The sequence below is a fragment of the Oxyura jamaicensis genome, chromosome 14, assembly GCF_011077185.1.
Source record: "Oxyura jamaicensis isolate SHBP4307 breed ruddy duck chromosome 14, BPBGC_Ojam_1.0, whole genome shotgun sequence".
Lineage (NCBI taxonomy): Eukaryota > Metazoa > Chordata > Aves > Anseriformes > Anatidae > Oxyura > Oxyura jamaicensis.
The window spans coordinates 1276065-1294526 of NC_048906.1; the positions used below are offsets into that span (position 1 = coordinate 1276065).

The 18462-nt window shown below is 67.8% G+C and overlaps 1 protein-coding gene across 2 annotated transcripts; it reads left to right on the plus strand.

The window, feature by feature from the left end:
• Positions 1 to 792: 792 nt before the first annotated feature.
• On the plus strand, positions 793 to 18139 carry CASKIN1 (CASK interacting protein 1). 2 transcript variants are annotated; one of them, XM_035340066.1, is made up of 20 exons: positions 793 to 839; positions 2830 to 2927; positions 3156 to 3301; positions 3451 to 3546; positions 3822 to 3952; positions 4038 to 4146; positions 4365 to 4473; positions 4621 to 4715; positions 4794 to 4911; positions 6306 to 6521; positions 8546 to 8653; positions 8784 to 8902; positions 9894 to 9981; positions 11678 to 11775; positions 12108 to 12218; positions 12308 to 12409; positions 12678 to 12816; positions 12892 to 14997; positions 15124 to 15517; positions 15989 to 18139. In XM_035340066.1, the coding sequence occupies exons 3-20, from the start codon at positions 3158 to 3160 to the stop codon at positions 16083 to 16085; spliced, it is 4380 nt and encodes a 1459-aa protein (XP_035195957.1). In that variant the 5' UTR covers positions 793 to 839; positions 2830 to 2927; positions 3156 to 3157; the 3' UTR covers positions 16086 to 18139. The 2 variants fall into 2 exon arrangements, with proteins under 2 accessions (XP_035195957.1, XP_035195958.1); XM_035340067.1 differs by lacking the exon at positions 6306 to 6521.
• Positions 18140 to 18462: the final 323 nt, after the last annotated feature.

An 18462-nucleotide genomic window follows, 5' to 3' on the forward strand; every position in this document is an offset into this window, starting at 1 on the left:
TCCTGCTGCGCCCCCGTTTGCTGACACAGCATTTTGTGCCGTGTAATTGAATATCGTGCTCAGGTGCTGATAAGGAGAAGTGGAGCTCGCAGCGAGGCCCCGGCAGCCCCAGGGCGCAAGGAGCGGCTCCTCTGCTCTGCTCTGCTCTGCTCTGCTCTGCTCTGCTCTGCTCTCCCCTTCCCCAGCTGAAATGCCCCCTTCCAGAGCCCTGCCTGCACCTCTTCCTGCCAGGCTGCCCGCTGAGGGTGCAGGAGGCCCCGGTGCCCACAGCAGGGCTCAGAGGTGTCCCCACATCCCCTGCTCCCAGGCACTGCCTGGGTCCCCAGCCCGTGGCTCTGCATCAGGGATGGAAGGAAAAGCACTTTCACTGAAAAGCCTGACTGGCGTTTGTGGGTAAATCTTATGTAAATCTGCCTCCATCCATCTTCGCTGTGCTAATTGGATTGCTCCAAAGGGCTTAATTTCCTCACGCCTTCACCGGGAGTCAGACTCAGGGCAGCGGGGCGCTGGGCTGCACGGGGCAGGGACGCAGGGACGCAGACGGTGTGGGGCTGGGGGCATCACAGGGGTCCTGCAGGGTGAAGGAACAGGGGAAGGAAACCCAGGAAAACCCCGCACCAGCCCTAGGGCTGCCAGCAGCAGCACTCAGTCCTCTTCACCACTAAACCTGGGGCTACAGGCAGCCCACCCGTGGGACAGGGGGTAAAGCCCTGCAGCCGCACCACGCTCCCCAGCCCCGCGCCCCTCTGCCCCCTCTCTAACGGGCTTTCCCCTCTCCCTCTCCCAGAGCTCCTCGGATCCGCGAAGAGAGTCAACGTCAACTTCCAGGACACTGACGGGTGAGTGGGAGCCCTGCTCCCGGGGTGCGTGCCACGGGGTGTGTGCGCCCTGGGGTGCAGCGAGCAGGGTGTGCGTGCCCCGGGGACGTGCGCCGCAGGGTGCGGCTGCGGGGTGCATCCCCAGGGTGTGCCAGGCTCCCTGCTGCCACGCAGCGGAGCTGCCGGTGCCTGTGCCCCCCACGCGTGCGGGTGGGGCTGCACGTAGCTGCCGCGGGCACCGGGGGAGGCGAGAGCTGATGGGCACCGAGGCGCTGTGCTCCTGCCCCTCACCCCAGGCGGAGCACGTGGGGGCAGCCATTCCTGCTGCCCGCCCTGCACCGGCCCCGCCAGCCCGCACGTGTCCGTGTGTGCGTGCACGGGTGGGCGCAGGCAAGCGTGCGGATGCCCAGCTGAGCGTGCGTGTGCATGCAAGCGTGTCTGCGTGGGCGGGCGTGCGGGGCCGTGGCACTGCGTGGCACACCGGCCAGCACCGGGGCAGGCGCATGGCACTGGTTGCATGGGCAGGATGGGGGCTGCATCCCCCAGTGCCCCCCCCCCCCCAATGCACACTTGCACAGGAGCTGAGCATCGTGGCAGGGCTGGGGCAGCAGCGGGGAGCTGCCTGCACCCTGCCTGCACCCTGCCTGCAGCTCCCAGCCGTCTGGGGGTTCAGGAGCAGCCCTGCAGCAGGCAGCGTCCTCCTGCACAGCTGTCCCCGGGGCTGTCTCAGTTTCCCCATCTCTGCCACATTTGCCGTTCCGCAGGCTGGTGAGCGGCGTGCAGGTGTCCCATGCTCACAGGGGACGAGGTGCCCTGCACACGCAGGGCCCTGCAGACAGCCCAGCATGGCAGAAGCCCCTGAGGCAGCCCGGGGGCGGGGGGGGGGGGCTGTGATTTGCACCATCTTGAGCCGATTTGAACGGGGCGCTGGAGTGGAAAATGCTGACATTTCCAGGCAGACGCTGGGGATCGGCCTCCTGAGCGAGCTGTCTGCTCTCATCGCAGCTCCAGAGGGGGAGAGAGCGGAGAAGTGCGGGCGGCGGGGCCACGGTGCCCAGAGCACGCTGTGGGGTGGGGACACGTCCCCGCTCCGCTGGGGGTCCCGGTGATGGGGGCGTGATGGGATTCCTCCCGCTGCCCACTGTTGGGTACGGGGTCCCGGGGGGCAGGAGGTTCTGCTGGGGCCCACAGCATGTTCCCCTGCTCTGGTGGCACCAGGCAGCCCCAGGGAGAGCCCGGGGACACCGTGCACGACCAGGGCCTGGAGCAGCAGGGCGGTGGGCGCGAGCGCAGCCGTGCGGAGGATGCCGCTGCCGCGAGAAGCAAGTAGGTCAGCTCCTGCTGGGAGCCTCCCGGCTTGGCGGCGCTGTGTGGAAGCAGAGCAGGGTGCAGCGCAGCAGGGCCAGGGGCTTTCCCAGCCCCCCCCGGGGGGGTTGGTACGGGGCAGGGGCACCGCGGCCATCTGGCAGCCTGCCCCCCCCCGCACTGGTGCCCACAGTCGCATCGCCTGGGCCATGCTGGGGGAAGTGGGTCAGCGGGGGGGGCACCTCCCTGGCGCCAGCCCCCTGATGCCTGCCCCTTCCCCAGCGGTGCCTGACCCTTTGCCTCCAGCCCCTTGGGCTTGCAGCAGCTGCAGGGAAATGCCTCGGGTGCTTGGGTCTCGCTCCAGCACCCCACAAACCAGCTGCACCCCCCCCCCCCCCCCATGGTGCAGATTCCCATGTTTTCCCCCGATGGCCACGGCCGTGTCCCACCACGCCAGGCCACGAGCCTGTCCTGGGGCTGCGGCACCCCAGGAGAAGCTAATTAAATATGACTAATGCTGAACAAAGCTAAATAGAGTGGCTCAGCTGAGGCTCTTCGAGTGCCTGCGGACAGCACAGCACCAGGGCACGCATGCATGGCGGGAGGCAGCGTGGGCACCCTGGGGTGCTGCAGGGGGCGCAGGCTGCAGGGGACAGCCCTGCTGGAGCAGTGCCCGCAGCCCCCTGACGCTGCGACCCGTCCCCAGATTCTCTGCCCTGCACCATGCGGCGCTCAACGGGAACACGGAGCTCATCTCGCTGCTGCTGGAGGCACAGGCTGCGGTGGACATCAAGGACAACAAAGGCGAGTGCCCGGGGCCACAGCGCCCCGGGGCTGGTGTGCAGGGCAGAGCGAGGTGCCCTGCGCCTGGCTGCCGGCACACCGGGGTGGGAGGTGAGGGAGGGCCCTTGCTGGGACGTGGGGGCTGCACCCCTGCGGGGTCCTGGCCGCTGCCCCTGGCCCTGCGCCCCTGGGCAGCCCGTGTCCAGGGGAGTTGTGTGCTCACCGCCTGCTCGTCCTGCCCGCCCGCAGGCATGCGGCCCCTGCACTACGCGGCTTGGCAAGGCAAGAAGGAGCCCATGAAAATGGTGCTGAAGGCAGGGTCCTCCGTGAACATCCCGTCGGATGAGGGACAGATCCCCCTGCACCTGGCGGCACAGCACGGGCACTACGACGTGGTACAGCGGGGCCGCGGTGGGGTGCAGGGGGTGGCTCTGGGGCACGAGGGGCAGCGGTGGGGTGCCAGGGACAGCGGTGGGGCACAGGGGGTGGCGGTGGGGCCCTGCTGGTGCCCTGCCCTCACCGTGCTCGGGTCCCTCCCCTGCAGTCCGAGATGCTGCTGCAGCACCAGTCCAACCCCTGCATCATGGACAATTCGGGGAAGACGCCGCTGGACTTGGCGTGCGAGTTTGGCCGGGTCGGGGTAAGTCCCCGTAGTGCTGGGCCCCCCAGAGACACGTTGGGGAGGGGGGGGTCCTCAGCCAGGCCCTCGGGGTAGGGGGCACCCAAGGGGTGGGTGCGGGGCAGCCTCAGAGAGGGCAGCAGGGGGGCATCTCCTGCTCCCACGTCCCATGGGGTGACCGGGTGCTGGGTGCCCCTGTCCCCAAGCAGGGAGGTTGTCTCTGCGTGGGCCCTGCAGCCCCGGCAGGCGGCTGAGCCGTCTTTGCAGCCCTGCTCCGTCTGTGTTTGCTGATCCAGGTGGTCCAACTGCTCCTGAACAGCAACATGTGCGCGGCGCTGCTGGAGCCCAAGCCGGGGGACACCACCGACCCCAACGGCACCAGCCCCTTGCACCTCGCGGCCAAGAACGGCCACATCGACATCATCCGGTGGGTGCCGGGGGCTTGGGGAGCGGGGACAGCGCCGGTCCCGTGTCCCCCCCCCCCCCTCGCTGACCCTTCCACGTGCCCGCAGGCTCCTGCTGCAAGCTGGCATCGATATCAACCGGCAAACCAAAGCGGGCACGGCCCTGCACGAGGCGGCTCTGTGCGGCAAGACCGATGTGGTGCGGCTTCTGCTGGATGTAAGGGACCCCCGACACCCCCAGCACAGGGAGGGGACATAGCAGGGGAGCAGCCCCACGGCTGGGGGGTGCGGAGCAGGGTGTGCACCTCCTGGGGAGTGGGGACAGGGTCCTGGGGGACAGGGCGGCCCCGTGGGGCTGGGCAGCATGGCCCCCTCTGCCTGATGGCCCAGAGGGGGGGCGCAGCCTCACCCCGAGCCCTCTCCGTGCCGTTGCAGAGCGGGATCAACGCCCACGTCAGGAACACGTACAACCAGACGGCTCTGGACATCGTCAACCAGTTCACCACCAGCCAGGCCAGCAAGGAGATCAAGCAGATGCTGCGGGGTAGGGGCGGCAGGGCTGCCGGGAGGGCACCCGGGCTCGGGACGTCACCCAGCAGAGAGCCCCCCCCGGGGCTGGGACATCGGGGGGCGCTGGGTGACCCCCGCCCCGGGGCTGGGCGCCCGGCGACGCTGCCCTCTGTCCCCGCAGACGCCTCCGCCGCTCTGCAGGTGCGCGCCGTCAAGGACTACTGCAACAATTACGACCTGACCAGCCTCAACGTGAAAGCCGGAGACGTCATCACCGTGAGTGCGGCTGCGGGGCCGGGGGGGGGTCGTACCCGGGGGTCCCCAGCCCCTGCCCTGACCCCGAGCTGCCCGCAGGTGCTGGAGCAGCACGCGGACGGGCGCTGGAAGGGCTGCATCCACGACAACCGGACCGGCAACGACCGCGTGGGCTACTTCCCCTCCAGCCTCGTCGAGGCCATAAGCAAGCGAACAGGCAAATACTCCCCCACCCCTACCTTCCCCGGGCTGCTCCCAGACTCCTGTCCCCAGGCGCGGCCCAGCTCTGGGGACCCCCATTTCGGCCTGGCGGTGCCTGGGGTCTCAGGGGGGAGAGGTGCAGCTGGTGAAGCCCGGCTGGGGCGATGCCCCCGTGGTGCATGTGAGGTCGGTGTCCCCGTCGCATGGGGATGTTGAGTGCTGGGTCCGTGCCCCTGTTGTGCGTCTCCATCGAGCGGAGATGGTGCCGTGTAGGTTCGGTGTCCCTGTCGTGTGTGGGGTCGGTGCCTGGGGGTCGGTGCCGGCAGCCTGGGGGTGCCAGGAGGGCAGCGTTGGTGCATGCGGATCGCCGGGGGGTCACGGCTGTTGGGAGGAGCTGGTGCTCAGTGTCCAAGCAGGGACAGTCCCTGCAGCCTCACGTGGGGCTGGGCACCAGTGCTAGGGACCTGGTGCTGTCCCACAGGGACCTCTCCGTAGCCAGGGACCGTTCCAGGGAGCGCACCCTGCTCCCCTGCCCTGCGGCCCCCCGTCCCCATGCCTGTCCCTGTCCCCGTACCGGCAGGACGCGCGTTCCCCCGGGCTGGCCCACGGTGGTGCCTGCTGCTGGGAGCAGTGCGGCGGGGCCGGCACAGCACCGATGTGTTCAAAGGCACCGCATCGACCGGCGTGCTCCCGGCCCTGCGTCACCCTGCTGTGCTGTGGGGCGCGGGCAGGCGGCGGCAGCGTTTCGGTGGGGTCTGCGGGGAGCGGAGCCGTGCAAGCCTGCGGTGGCTGCAGGGCCGTGGGGCTGCAGAGCTGCCCTCTGCCCAGGAGCGGGTTGCGTGCCGGTGCTGCGGGGATGAGGACCGGGTCTCCTGGGCCGGCTCTGCCACGGTGGTGTTTCCAGGGTCCTGGATCTTGTAGCAATCCCAGCAGCCGAGCGCAGCCCCACGCGGCGCAGGGGCTCAGGCACGGGCTGCTCCAGGGCTCGGCCAGCCGGGCGCAGCGATGCTGCCCTCACAGCACCAGCCCCGGCTGTGCCCACAGCCCTGAGATGGCCCCGCAGGCAGCAGGACCTGCGGCAGCCTGGCTCCGACAGTGATGCTGCTGCCGTGTCCATACCCAGCTGTGGGACAACAGTGGGTCTGTGGGATGTGTCCCCAGGCCGTACCCTGCCGCTGCGCTGTGCCACGCACTGAGCTCCCGCTGCTGCTCCTTGGCTCAGCTCCTCCTTGGTTGGGCCTCGGTTCTGGCTTCTCCACGTCTCTTTGGTTGCTTTTGTTTGCTGCTTTTTTATTTTCATTTTATTTATTTATTTATATTTATTTTATTTTCCTTTTTTTTGGTGGCGCTGAACGTGTCTCTGTTACTTTTGTTCTTTTCATTTTGTCTCTTGTTATGTTTTATTATCAGGTTCATGGGAGACTGTAACAATCCCCCAACAGTACCAAAAGATCCCGCTCCCGGCTTACGGGGCTGCTGTGCTAAACGGTGACGCCTCGTCCCATCCGTTCCATTCCCTGCCTCCACCTCCACCTCCACCACCACATTCCCATCAGACTCTTTTCAGTTCCTTTGGCTATCACAGGCTCTCCCCTAGCAGTGCCGACGAGCCGCGTTATGGACAAGGTAGTTCACCGCTCGCTTCATTCTCGATGGATTTCGTCCTTTCCCTTTGAAGTGTGGTTCTGTTCTTCTCTTTCCGCTCGGCTCCTCTCCCCCCGTGCCTTGGTGCCTGCCGTGTGTCTGCACGCGGCCGCGGGCGCGTCTGCAGCGTGTGCACGTGGTGTGCATGCGGCTGTGTGCATGCGTGTGTGCATGCGGGCGGGCGTGTGTGTGCGGGTGTGTGCGGGTGTGTGCCCGCGTGCATGCAGACCCTCCCCTCCGCCGCCCTCCCCTCCTGGTGCAGCCTTAGCCCCGCTGCGCCCAGGCCCCTCCGTGGGCACATCCTGCTCCCCCTGGGCATCCCCGGCCGCACGGGCAGCTCTGGAGGCAGCGCCGAGCCCCCGGCCATGTGTGCTGTGCCCACAGCCTGCAGCATCCATAGGGAGCCCCAAAAACTCCCAAAGCCCCAAAACAGAGCTCACCGGGCTCTGCGCCGGGGGTGAGGGGCTGTGCTCATGGGGCTGGCGGGGAGGTGAGGCCCTGCCCTAGGCAGCCCCCTCCCGGCAGGTGTCAGCTCACGGGGCCGGGGCTGTGCGCTCGGAGCGGGGAAGGGCTCAGCCACAGGAGCATTTCCCAGGGGACGCCCTCAGGACCGGCTCCGTGCAGGCAGTGCTCAGCTGCAGCCTGGGCACTGTCCCCGTGGCACAGGCAGGTGACAGGCGCTGTTGGTCGGGTGATGGCACTGGTGGTGCCCGTGCTGGCACCTCCAGGAGGGCAGCTATGTGGCCAGGGCTCCACAGGGCTGCAGCCTGGGTGTGCTGCCGTGGCAGTGCCATGGCCGCAGGGGCTGCTGCCGCCTCTTTGGGGGTCGGGGCACTCACATGAGCCAAGGCAGCACGCGGTGTGTTGGAGGAGCACTGGGCTGGCCGCGCTCGTGGCTTCCCGAGGGGGCTGAGGGCGCAGAGCTGCTCCCGAGGTTTTCTCTCCGGGTCGGGTGGCACTGAGCCCCGCACACCGCGGCACAGGAGGCTCCTCGCTGGCTGCAGCATGCAGCGTGGGCACGGCCCAGCCTGACAGCAACGTGTCCGTTGGCTTCCTGCTCACGCTCCTGCAGGGAATTTATCACCCTGCACCGTCTGCCCTGCGCTACAGCCCGGCCGTGCGCTGGGCCAGAGGTTTAATGACAGAGCGGCTGCAGCAGCGGCGGGGAGGAAGGCGCAGTGCCCGGCACAGCATAGCCAGGGGCTGTGGTAGAGCCCGCGGGCACGCTGGGGCCGTTCTCCATCACCGTCTGATGCTGTTCTGGACCCCCCACCACAGGGGGTCAGCTGGGTCCCATCCAGCGCTGGGACCCCCTGGCTGTCCCCGGTGTGAGCGGGACCTGGCAGGGCCGGGGTGGTGGGGAGGAGCACAGTGCTGGTGGAGCTGTGCTGCTGGGGTGGTCCTGAAGCTGCACCTGCGTGGGGGCCGGGTCCCCTCGCCCACAGCTGTGTCACACATGTCACTGGCTGCCATGGGGCACCCTGGGGAGCTTGGGGTGCACAGCACCCTGGTGCTTGGCTCCACACAGCCCCTAAGTCCTTCACTCGATGGGTGCAGGTGGCCACAGTGGGATAGCAGAGCCACCTCGGCTGGGGACAGCGGGGTGCCCAGTCCTGTCCCCCACGGCCGTTTGTGTCCCAGTGTTGCTCTGCACAGGGACAGCACGGCCCTGTCCCCTGCCCAGGCTGAGCTGGACCACTGGGACACCCCCTGCACGGGTATGTCCCTGGTTGGCAGCAGGGATGGGGTGCCCTGCAGGACAGGGTCCTGGAGACAGCCACTTGTCCTCCTGTCACCCTGTGCTGGCTGCTCGGGGAGGTTGGGAACCAAGGACAGCGCTGTCCCACCCGGGCATCCCCCGAAAACCTTTGACTGTTTTCTTCCCTGCATATGGTGCTGATGGGCCTGGGGCCGGGGCTCGCCTCTCCCCATGCCACCCTGATGCGAGCCCCAGCGTGCCGGGGCCACGCACGCCTGATGGCCGCTCTCTCTGCTCTGCCACCAAGGGTCCCGGGGGGCCGACATGAGCCCGTCCCACCTGTCCCCGTCGCAGGGCGGATCGGCCACGCCGGCTCCCTCCGAGGAGATCTGGGTGCTGCGGAAACCCTTCGCAGGTACGGTGGGCACGTGCTGCCAGCTCCCTGTACCCAGGGCAGCCTGCGCCAGGACACAGCGTGACACCGCGGTGTGTCTCTGCCTGGCTGTGGGCTCAGGGCCCTGATGGCTTCTCCTCTCCATGTGCAGGTGGTGACCGCAGCAGCCTGGGCAGCACGGGCAGTGTGGCCTCAGCTCGCAGCTCGGGGAGCGGGCAGAGCGCGGGCAGCGGGGCGCACGCCCTGCACGCCGGCTCCGAGGGCGTCAAGGTAAGGCAGGGCCCGGGGTGGGGGCTCCAGGTGGTGCTCGGCTGCGGCATCGGCACCTGCTCGGGGGCAGGACTTGGCTCCTTTGGCAGCCGGGACCCCATCCTGAGCAATGCCCCCGGGTCCCTGCTTACATTAATGCTCACCCCGGTGCTGTCACTGCCGGTGGGCAGCAGCGTGTCCCCTCCCCGCCGGCCCCGGCTGCTGGCCGAGCTCAGCCCTCGGCACCTGTGCAGCGTGCGGCCCAGGCCGGAGGCGTGCATCTCTGCTGCCTCTCTGAGGCTGCGCCTGCGCTGCGCACTGCACTGCTCGCTGCGCACTGCCTGCCGCCCGCTCGCCGCAGCTACGCGCTGCACGCTGCCATCTGCCTGCTGCACGCTCCTGCGCCGGGCACGCTGCTGCCCACTGCACGTCACGCACTGCACGGTGCGTGCTGCACAGAGCACATTGCACGCTGCACAGCGCACACTGCGCGTTACGCACTGCACATCACACCCTGCTCACCACGCACTGCGTGCTGCTCGCCGCACGGAGCTCACTGCCCCCTGTGCACTGCCCACCGCAGCCCCTGCCCACGCCATCCCGTCCCGAGGAGCCCCACGAGCCCACCTCCCCACAGCAGTGCCCGCGTGATGCCAGTGCCAGCTGGGCACCAAGCTCCGCGTGTCCCCGTGCCCCCGCGCCAGGCCCCGTGCCCACGGCCACCGCGGCACCACCGTGAGGACGGGGGGGCCACGCTGGCAGCCTGCTCCGGGCGTGCGTCAGGCTGGATTCGGGGTGCCGCGGCGCTGCAGGCTCCCGCCGCCTGCGAGGCACCATCTGTGCTGCGAGCGCTGCTCCCGCTCTCCCCGCCGCAGCCCAAACCCGCTGCGCCCCTCCCTGCAGCACCCGCAGCGTCCGCTGCACGCACCCCCTGCGCCCCCCCCCCCCCCCCCCGGGCGCCCGCTCGCCTCACTCCTGCCTGCTCTCCCCCCCTTCCCGGGGTGTTTTTCAGCTGCTGGCAACGGTCCTTTCCCAGAAGGCTTCTGCGCAAGATGCTGCCGTGGGCGATGGGCCGGCCAAGGCGCAGGACATCCCCGCAGGTGCGTGCCGCCGGCCGCCCGGCTGCTGGGAGCAGGAGGAGCCCTGGCCCCGCCGCGGGCTTGCCGTGGATTGAGTGATTTGTCTTTTTCTTTATTGCCACGGCGCCCGGCGCAAGAAGAAAACGTGTGGGTAAAAAATGACTCTCTCGCCTTTCGGCTGCTGCCAGGCCTTCTCCTGCCTCGGTTAGTGGGGGCACCGCGGGGGGGGCGGCGCGGGCGGGCGGCGGGGCGACGGAGCTCCCCGGCCCCTTCCAACCCCGGGCCCCCCGCCGCCGCCTCGCCGCCCGGGGGGCTCGGCCGGGGGCTGCCCACGCCGCGGGGGAGGCACGTGGGGGGCGCAGGTGGGAGCCGCGGGGGCCGACGGGCCGGGGGTGCCCAGGCTGTGGAGCTGCGTGCGGGGGGGACGCGCACCTCGGGGCGGGGGGCGCAGGCATCGCGGGGGGCTGCGCGCAGCGGGGGGGGTGCAGACGCCGGGGGGATGCGCACGTGGGCAAGGTGCCCACGCCAGGGGGGTGCAGACGCGAGGGGGAGGCACATGGCAGAGGGATGCACATGTGAGGCGGCTGCCCACGCACGGGAGATGCGGGCGCCAGGGGGTGCGCGCACAAGGGGGATGTGCACACACGGGGGGGGCACACACAGGCACGGGGAGGGGGGAGCACACACACAGACACACACGGAGGTTGCACACGCAGCTGGGCTGCAGGTGCCAGAGGGATGTGCACGCACACACACAGCCACACGCAGGAGGCTGCTCACACCGTGGGGACACGGGTGAGGAGGACGCGCTTGCCAGCAGGGGGAAGGGGAGGCTGTTGTTGATCCAGATTTGAGATATGAGGCAGAGATTTCTGGGCAGCCCTTGTCACCCACAGGGCTGGTGACGGCCACCATCCATGGGATGGGAGCAGGGGGAAGCCCGGGTGACCCTGCTGGGGCCCTGAGGGCAAGGCAGCTCACACCAGCCTGCTGTCCCTGGCGGGGGCTCCTCGCTGCAGTGATGCTGAGCCCAAACCTGGGCAGGTGGCACAGCCAGAGGAGCGGGCACGGATGGCTTTGGGCAGCAAAACCCCTCCTCAGGCTGCTCCTGGGGCATGTGGGCAGCCAAGGAGACCAGCTCTAGAGGGGGATGCGGCTCCGGCTGGGTCCCTCTGCTGCTGGCTGTGCTCAGCAGAGGGCATTGCAGCTCCCTGACCCCGAGTCCCCGGGCTGGGCTGGGGCTCTTCTGGCTCTGGGCCATGCAGGTGAGCACCGTCCCCCCGCTGCCCCAGCGATGCTCTGGCACCAGGAGCTGTGTGCGCCATGGCACGGGGCCAGGGAGGGACTGGGAGAACCCTGCGCAAATGCAGCGGCTGCTGTAAGGCTGGGGACAGCCCGGCTGCCAGCCCTGCCGGGTGTCAGCACTGCGGGGTTGTGACTGTCCCGGGGAGCAGTGCCTGGGTAAGGGCACCCCGGGGTGCGCTGCTGGGCTCAGGGCTCCGTGGGCTTGGAGGTGGCTCTCCTGTGCCTGCCCCGGCCCCACTGCCCAGGGACGTGGCTGTGCCACCCTGCCCCTGGCAGGGGCTTTGCTCCCCATCCTGCCCAGCCAGCGCCCAGGGGCTGCAGCACAGGGCAGTGGTGGGGAGGACCTGGCCGGGACCCCAGCCCCACGAGGCTGCACGGTCCTGGCCCCCGCTGACCACCACCTCCCCGGCAGGCTCCTCACGGTCGCAGAGCGTGGCCAGCTCCCCCTATGCCCCCCAGCCGGCCGCCGAGCAGCAGCTGAAGAAGATGGAGCCACCTTCGGAGGGGAAGGTGAGCAGGGAGCACCGGGGGCGGTGATGGGGGACACAGGCACGGCCACCCCTGCGCCCACAGCTGTGGGTGCCTCGGCAGAGCCGTGCCACAGCCACCGAGGCTGGAACAGTTCTGGGTGCTGGCTCTGGGTGCTGGCCACGATGCCATGCCCATGGGGTGCCCTGAGCCCTGGCGTCCCTCTGCAGTGCTGGCCCCGAGCTGATGCCTCCACCAGCCCGCAGCTGGAGGGGGGCACAGCTCGCAGGGCGCACCGGGGCCGTGCCAAGGACAGGGGTGGTGGGTCCCTGTCCCTAGGGCAGCCCCGAGCCATGCTGCCCCTCTCGCTCCAGAGCTCAGAGGCCGTGTACCAGTGGCTGTGCAAGTTCCAGCTGCAGCTCTACGCACCCAACTTCATCAACGCCGGCTACGACATCACCACCATCAGCCGGATGACACCGGAGGTGAGGCCGTGGGGGCACTGGGACTGGCCACCAGCACCGGGAGGGGGACGTGGCCAGTGCAGGGCGATGCTGACCCCTTTCTGTCCCAGGACCTCACGGCCATCGGTGTCACCAAGCCGGGACACAGGAAGAAAATCGCCTCCGAGATCAACAACCTCAACATCCCCGAGTGGCTGCCGGAGTACAAGCCGGTAAGGGCGGCGTGGGGCCGGGCGCGCTGATGCTACACCCAGAGCAGTGCTGGGATCCCTGGAGCATGACCCCTGTGCCCCATCCCCCTGCGTGTGACACCACACGTGCCCTGACACTGCCCCACCAACGGGACCACAGCATGGGGGGCTCGCAGAGCACAGGGACAGCCCCTGTTGGCTGGGGTCACTCGTGTGGCAGGGGCACGGTGCGTGCCGGGGGCCAGACCTCGGTGCGAGCTGGCTCTGAGCCGTGTCCCACACCCCCTAGGCCAACCTGGCCCTGTGGCTCTCCATGATCGGCCTGTCCCAGTACTACAAGTTGCTGGTGGAGAACGGCTATGAGAACATCGACTTCATCACCGACATCACCTGGGAGGACCTGCAGGAGATCGGCATCACCAAGCTGGGTAAGGTCCTGTGCCACGGCACCGCGGCAGCCCCGGCCCCCTTGCCACGGCTCTGATGCCGTGTGCCGCCCCCAGGCCACCAGAAGAAGCTGATGCTGGCGGTGAAGAAGCTGGCGGAGCTGCAGCGGGCTGAGCTGGGCAAGTACGAGCCGGGCACGCTGAAGAGGAAGGCAGCAGCGTGTCCGGAGGTGCTGGCCATCGAGTCCCCGCCACCTGAGCCGCCCGAGTGCCAGTCGCCCAAGATGACCACCTTCCAGGACAGCGAGCTCAGCAGCGAGCTGCAGGTGGCCATAACGGGCGAAGGCCCCGAGGAACCCCCCGAGAAGCCCACGAACCCCTCGGCCCCCGGCTACCGCTCGCCCCCGGGGCTGGGTGGCCGCACCAGGCTGATGAGCAGCTCGCAGGAGCTGCTGGGGGACGGCCCCCGGGCCCCTGCCGCTGCCGCCATCTCCAAGAGCCAGGAGTACCTGGCAGAGGGGGCTGCCGAGGGCCCCCCCGCGCCACCCAAAGAGGCACGACCTCAACGGCACGGCCACTCAGTCAAGCGTGCCAGCGTGCCGCCAGTGCCCGGCAAGCCCCGGCAGCCCTTCCCACCCGCCACCGGGCACCTGACACCACCGCAGACCCCCGGCAAGCCACGGCCCCCCTCCCCACAGGGCCCAGCGGTGCCCCACGCCACCGCCAAGGTGAAGCCCACCCCTCAGCTGCTGCCACCGGGCGAGCGCCCCGCGTCGCCCCGCTCCCTGCCCCAGTCGCCCACGCACCGCGGTTTCGCCTACGTCCTGCCACAACCTGCCGAGGGCGAGGGGGCCCCCCCGGGGGTGCCCGTCCTGCCCGTCTCGGTGCCGGTGCTGTGCCTGCCGCCGGCGGGCGAGGGCGAGGAGGAGCCGGGGCGGCCGAAAAAGCGAGCGCACAGCCTGAACCGCTACGCCGCCTCCGACAGCGAGCAGGAGCGGGACGAGCTGCTGGTGCCCGACGCGGGGCCCTACGCCACCGTCCAGCGGCGCGTGGGGCGCAGCCACTCGGTGCGGGCCCCCGCCGGCGGCGACAAGAACGTCAACCGCAGCCAGTCCTTCGCCGTCCGCCCCAAGAAGAAGGGGCCCCCGCCGCCCCCGCCCAAGCGCTCCAGCTCCGCCATCTCCAGCGCCGGCATGGCCGAGGACTTCCCCAAGGAGGGTGAGGGTGAGGCGGCCGCTGGCCCCCCTGCCGTTGAGGGGGAGAGCCGCCGGGAGCAGCGGCGGGCCAGCGACCTGGGCGGCAGCGTGGACACGGGCAGCGCCGGCAGCGTGCGGAGCATTGCGGCCATGCTGGAGATGTCCTCCATCGGCGGCGGGGCCCGGGCGCTGGCCCTGCAGAAACCCCCCGGGGCCGGCGTGCCAGGGCCGGCCAAGGCACCCGAGGGCTACTACCTGCAGCCGGGAGCCCCCCCGGGCAGCCCCGAGCGCGCCCGCGTGGCCACCGTCCTCGCCACTGTCAAGCACAAGGAGGCCATCGGGCTGGACGGGGAGGTGGTGAACCGGCGCCGGACCATCAGCGGCCCCGTCACCGGGCTGGTGGCAGCCGCCCGTCGTGAGCGTGCCGACAGCGTGCGGTCAGAGACGGGCGCTGAGAGCCCCGGCGAGCGGCTGCGGGCTGAGCGTGGCAGCTCCCCGGACACCATCCCCTTCGCCGAGGACGGCAATCTCACCATCAAGCAGCGGCCGCGGCCCCTGGGGCCAGCCCGCGTGGAGGCGGGCGAGGGGCTGTCCCCGGCCCACCGCCACGGGGACCTGGCCAAGGTTGAGGCCAGCGCCACGCTGAAGCGGCGGATCCGGGCCCGGCAGAGCCAGCAGGACAGCGTCCGCTTCATCCTCACCGAGTCCGACACCGTCAAGCGCCGGCCCAAGGCCAAGGACAAGGAGCCGGCACTGGAGCCGGCCCCGCTCGCCGTCTACCAGAACGGCACCGGCACCGTCAAGCGGCGGCCAGCCTCCGAGCTGAGCGGGGCCGAGCCGCCCCCAACCCCACCGCCCACCGCCCGCCCCGATGGCCCCGACTACGCCCCGCCGCCCGCTGAGCCCAAGAAGCCCTTCAAGCCGCCGGTGTCCCCCAAACCCGTGCTGACGCAGCCGGCGCAGAAGGTCCCTGGGCCACCGGTGCCCATCCCTAAAAAGGTGCCCATCCCGAGCCCCGGCAGCCCAGGTAGGTGCCCGCAGATCCGCGGCAAGGGAGGGCACGGGGTGCCCACGGGTGGAGCGGCTCAGTGCCCCGCGGGGTGCTGTGCCAGCACTACAGCCATCCTGCCCACTCCCTCTCTTCTCTCTGCAGAGGTCAAGCGTGTCCACGGCACGCCGCCCCCGGTGTCCCCCAAGCCCACGCCGCCCCCCACAGCACCCAAGCCCCCCAAGCCCCACGCCGCCATCCAGTCGGTGAGCGCGGGCTCCACGCCGGCGCCGTCCCCCGCCAGGCAGCTGGGTGCCGCCGCCAAGCCCTCGAGCACGCCGCCCTCGCTCTGCTCCAGCCCCGCCAAGCCCCTCTCGCCCGGCGCGCAGCCCCAGCAGGTGCCGGTGAAGCCGCCGCGCTCGGCCATCGCCGGCCCCTCCGTCGACAGCGCCAGCCCCGAGCTGGTGCAGCAGAAGCTGGAGGAGACCAGCGCGTCCCTGGCTGCCGCGCTGCAGGCCGTGGAGGAGAAGATCAAGCAGGAGGACAGCCAGGCGGCAGAGTAAGGGGGCGCGGGGGGACGGGGGGCGGGCAGGGGGCTCCGGGAGGGCAGGGGGCTGTGCTGTGCCTGCAGGCTGCATGGGGACGGGGAGCGTCCTGAGCAGGTGGGGTCGGGCTGTGAAAGCATGGCAGGAGCAGGGCTGTGCCAGAGCACAATGCGAGCGGGACACCTCGGGGCGCTGGCTGTGCAAGAGCAAGGGGTGCTGGAGAGGTGACACGGGGGACAGCATGCTGGCGCAGCGTGGGCAGGGGACAGGGGCATGGCATAGCACTGCAGAGGTGCCGCTGTGCTCCTGGAGGGGAGCACCACGGGCTGGGGGGCCTCGGCCGTGTGGTGGCGCCTGGGGCTGTGTTGGAGAGGCGGCACTGGGGACGCTGCTGAGCGCCGTGGGGCAGAGGCAGTGCCGTGGCATGGGGTCACTGTGAGCACCGTCCCTGTGCACGGCGCTGACCCCTCCTCACCGGTCCCCAGCTCTGCCGTGGAGTCGAAGAGCACCGGGAGCATCCTGGACGACATCGGCAGCATGTTCGACGACCTGGCGGACCAGCTGGATGCCATGCTGGAGTGAGGGGCGCGACGGCCCCGCGAACCTCAGGGCTTACGTGGGCACAAGGGCACAACGATCCACGACCTCCCGGCCCCGCCGCCCCCTCCCCGTCCCCTTTGTACAGCCGTCCCCTCCCGGACATCCCATCCCTCGGGGTTTGCACAAAGAAGAAGATACCTCAGGATTGTGCTCACGGACTCGGCGCCCGCTCGCCGCCCCGCGACGGCTCTGGCAGGACTCCCTTTTGCAGAAGCAAAAAAAAAAAAAAACACCAACAAACCACAACAGAAGAAACAAAGCAACACGACCCAGCCCCAAACGCCCCCCTCTCGCCGGCTGCGGGGGCGCCGGGGGTTCTCCTCTACCTACCTGTCCGGTGGCCACAGCCCCCCGGCCCCGTGGCCGCTGCCTTTGTGCCCGTGCCCTGCCGGCCCCGGCCCCGAATGTAGCACAACCCCGGCGCGTTGGCCACGCTGCTTCCTTGGCTCCGTTAGCGGACGGCGTTTGTCCGCCTGTCCGTCCGTCCGTGCCGGGGGGCGGGCACGGTGGCCGTGCCGATTTGTTCTGGTGGGGAGTCCGGATGGGCAACTTGGGTTTCTTTTCTTTTTTTTTTTTTTCTCCTTTTTTTTTTAAATTTTCTTTTTTGATTCCTGTTTTTCCGTCGTCGTTTGCGAGTGTCGGGGCGGGCAGGGTGCGGGGCCGTGGTGCCGGACCAGGCTGCGGGGCTGCCCCGCTCCCCTGGCAGCACCGGGACCCCCGTGCCAGGGCCCCGAGCTCCGCAGAGGGGTGCTGCAGGCGCTGCCGTGCTTCCTTGCGTGGGGTCTTCCCTGGGGGTGTGGGGAGGGGATTTCTGTTTGCTCCGGTTGCAAATCGGTGAGCAAGGGCCCTGCGTTGGGGCGGGCGGGGGGCAGCGGGCCGTGCCCCTGCCCAGCCCCTCGCCGCCGGGGGGGAGGACGTAATAAGCTATACAGAAGTATTAATTTATTGGAGGGGAAAACAAAGGAGGGATGTAAAATGGATTTCCCCCGCCCCCAAAATAATAAAAAGAATAAACTTTAACAAATATATATTTAAAAGATTTAAAAATATTAGCAATTATATATAAAGCAGTTTAAAGAAAATCAAGAGAAAACTGGATTTTAGCTTGAGAAAAACTATTAGATTATACTAAGCTGTGTGTCTTGTGGCAAACTCATTCTACGAGTAGCACAATATTTACCTTTTATCTGGGTGGAAGGTACGTGCAAGCAGTTCTGTTCGGGTTTTTCTGTTCGAAGTCAGTGTAACGTCTTTATTTTTACACCGTTAAGAACTCAAAGGATGTGCCTTGTTTTATGGAGGTTTTTGTTAACTCTTCTACTGAAGGTGTTGCATTTATTTTGGAGTGTCTTCAGGTTTGGATTTTCTTTTTTCCGGCGTTTGTTTCCTGTGTGCGTGTGCGTGCGTGCGGGGTGTGTGCGTGTGCTCGGGTGCGCTCCCGGGGCGCACGGCTGTACATTCATGTATAAACAGGAGCTGGAGTCTGGTTCAGTCGCTTGAGTTCTGATGAATGCATTTTTTGCTTGTGGTTTCAAACAAGTGTTGATGTACCTTTCTTTTCCTGAGACGTACAGACCGGTCTCGCCCTCTCCTCTCCTCTCCCCCCCCTCTGTCTCCCCTCTCTCCCGTTGTGTTCGCTGATCCAGATGTGTTTGGCACAACTTTGAAATTTCTTTTAAAAAAAAAAACACAAAAAAGACTTTAAAAATAACAAAAAAAAAATCACCCGCCTGAAAATATCTGTTGAAAAGAAAAAAAATATGTATCTAAAAAAAAAAACCTCCCTAAAGTTCTACATGATGGATATATACATATATATATTTTTTATGATTAAGTTATGGACTGTATCGTATCCCATCTGTCAAGCTCTGCATCTTGGTGCTTTCCCTGCTCTTCTGTGCTTAGATTTCACCTCTACTCGTCTTACTCTTCCTATTCTGAATAGTAGATGGCTCGTGGTGCTGTGAAGAAGTTTGCTCCTATACGAAGTCTGGCAACAAATATTTAAAGAAAAATAATAAAAAAGATAAAACCCTGCCGGGCTGCCACCAGTTTGTGACCAGAACCGTGCCCCTCCAGGCAGGGGCTGTAAGGGCTCCTGATGAACAGCCGGGGTGCTGGGGGGCTGGATGCTCGCAGGTGGGCACTGCATGGCCCGGGGCCACCCCGGGGTGCCCCTGCTCTGGCAGGAAGGTGCCAGCCTGGGAGGGGAGCTGGGTGTGCTGCGCCTGGGAAATCACCCACCACCGTGCCCACCCGTGGAGGGCTGGACGGGGGGGGGGCGGCAGCAGGACGGGTGCTGCCAACTGCAATAACTCACTCTGGCCAGGAAGAACTCTTTCCACTTTTATTGTCAATG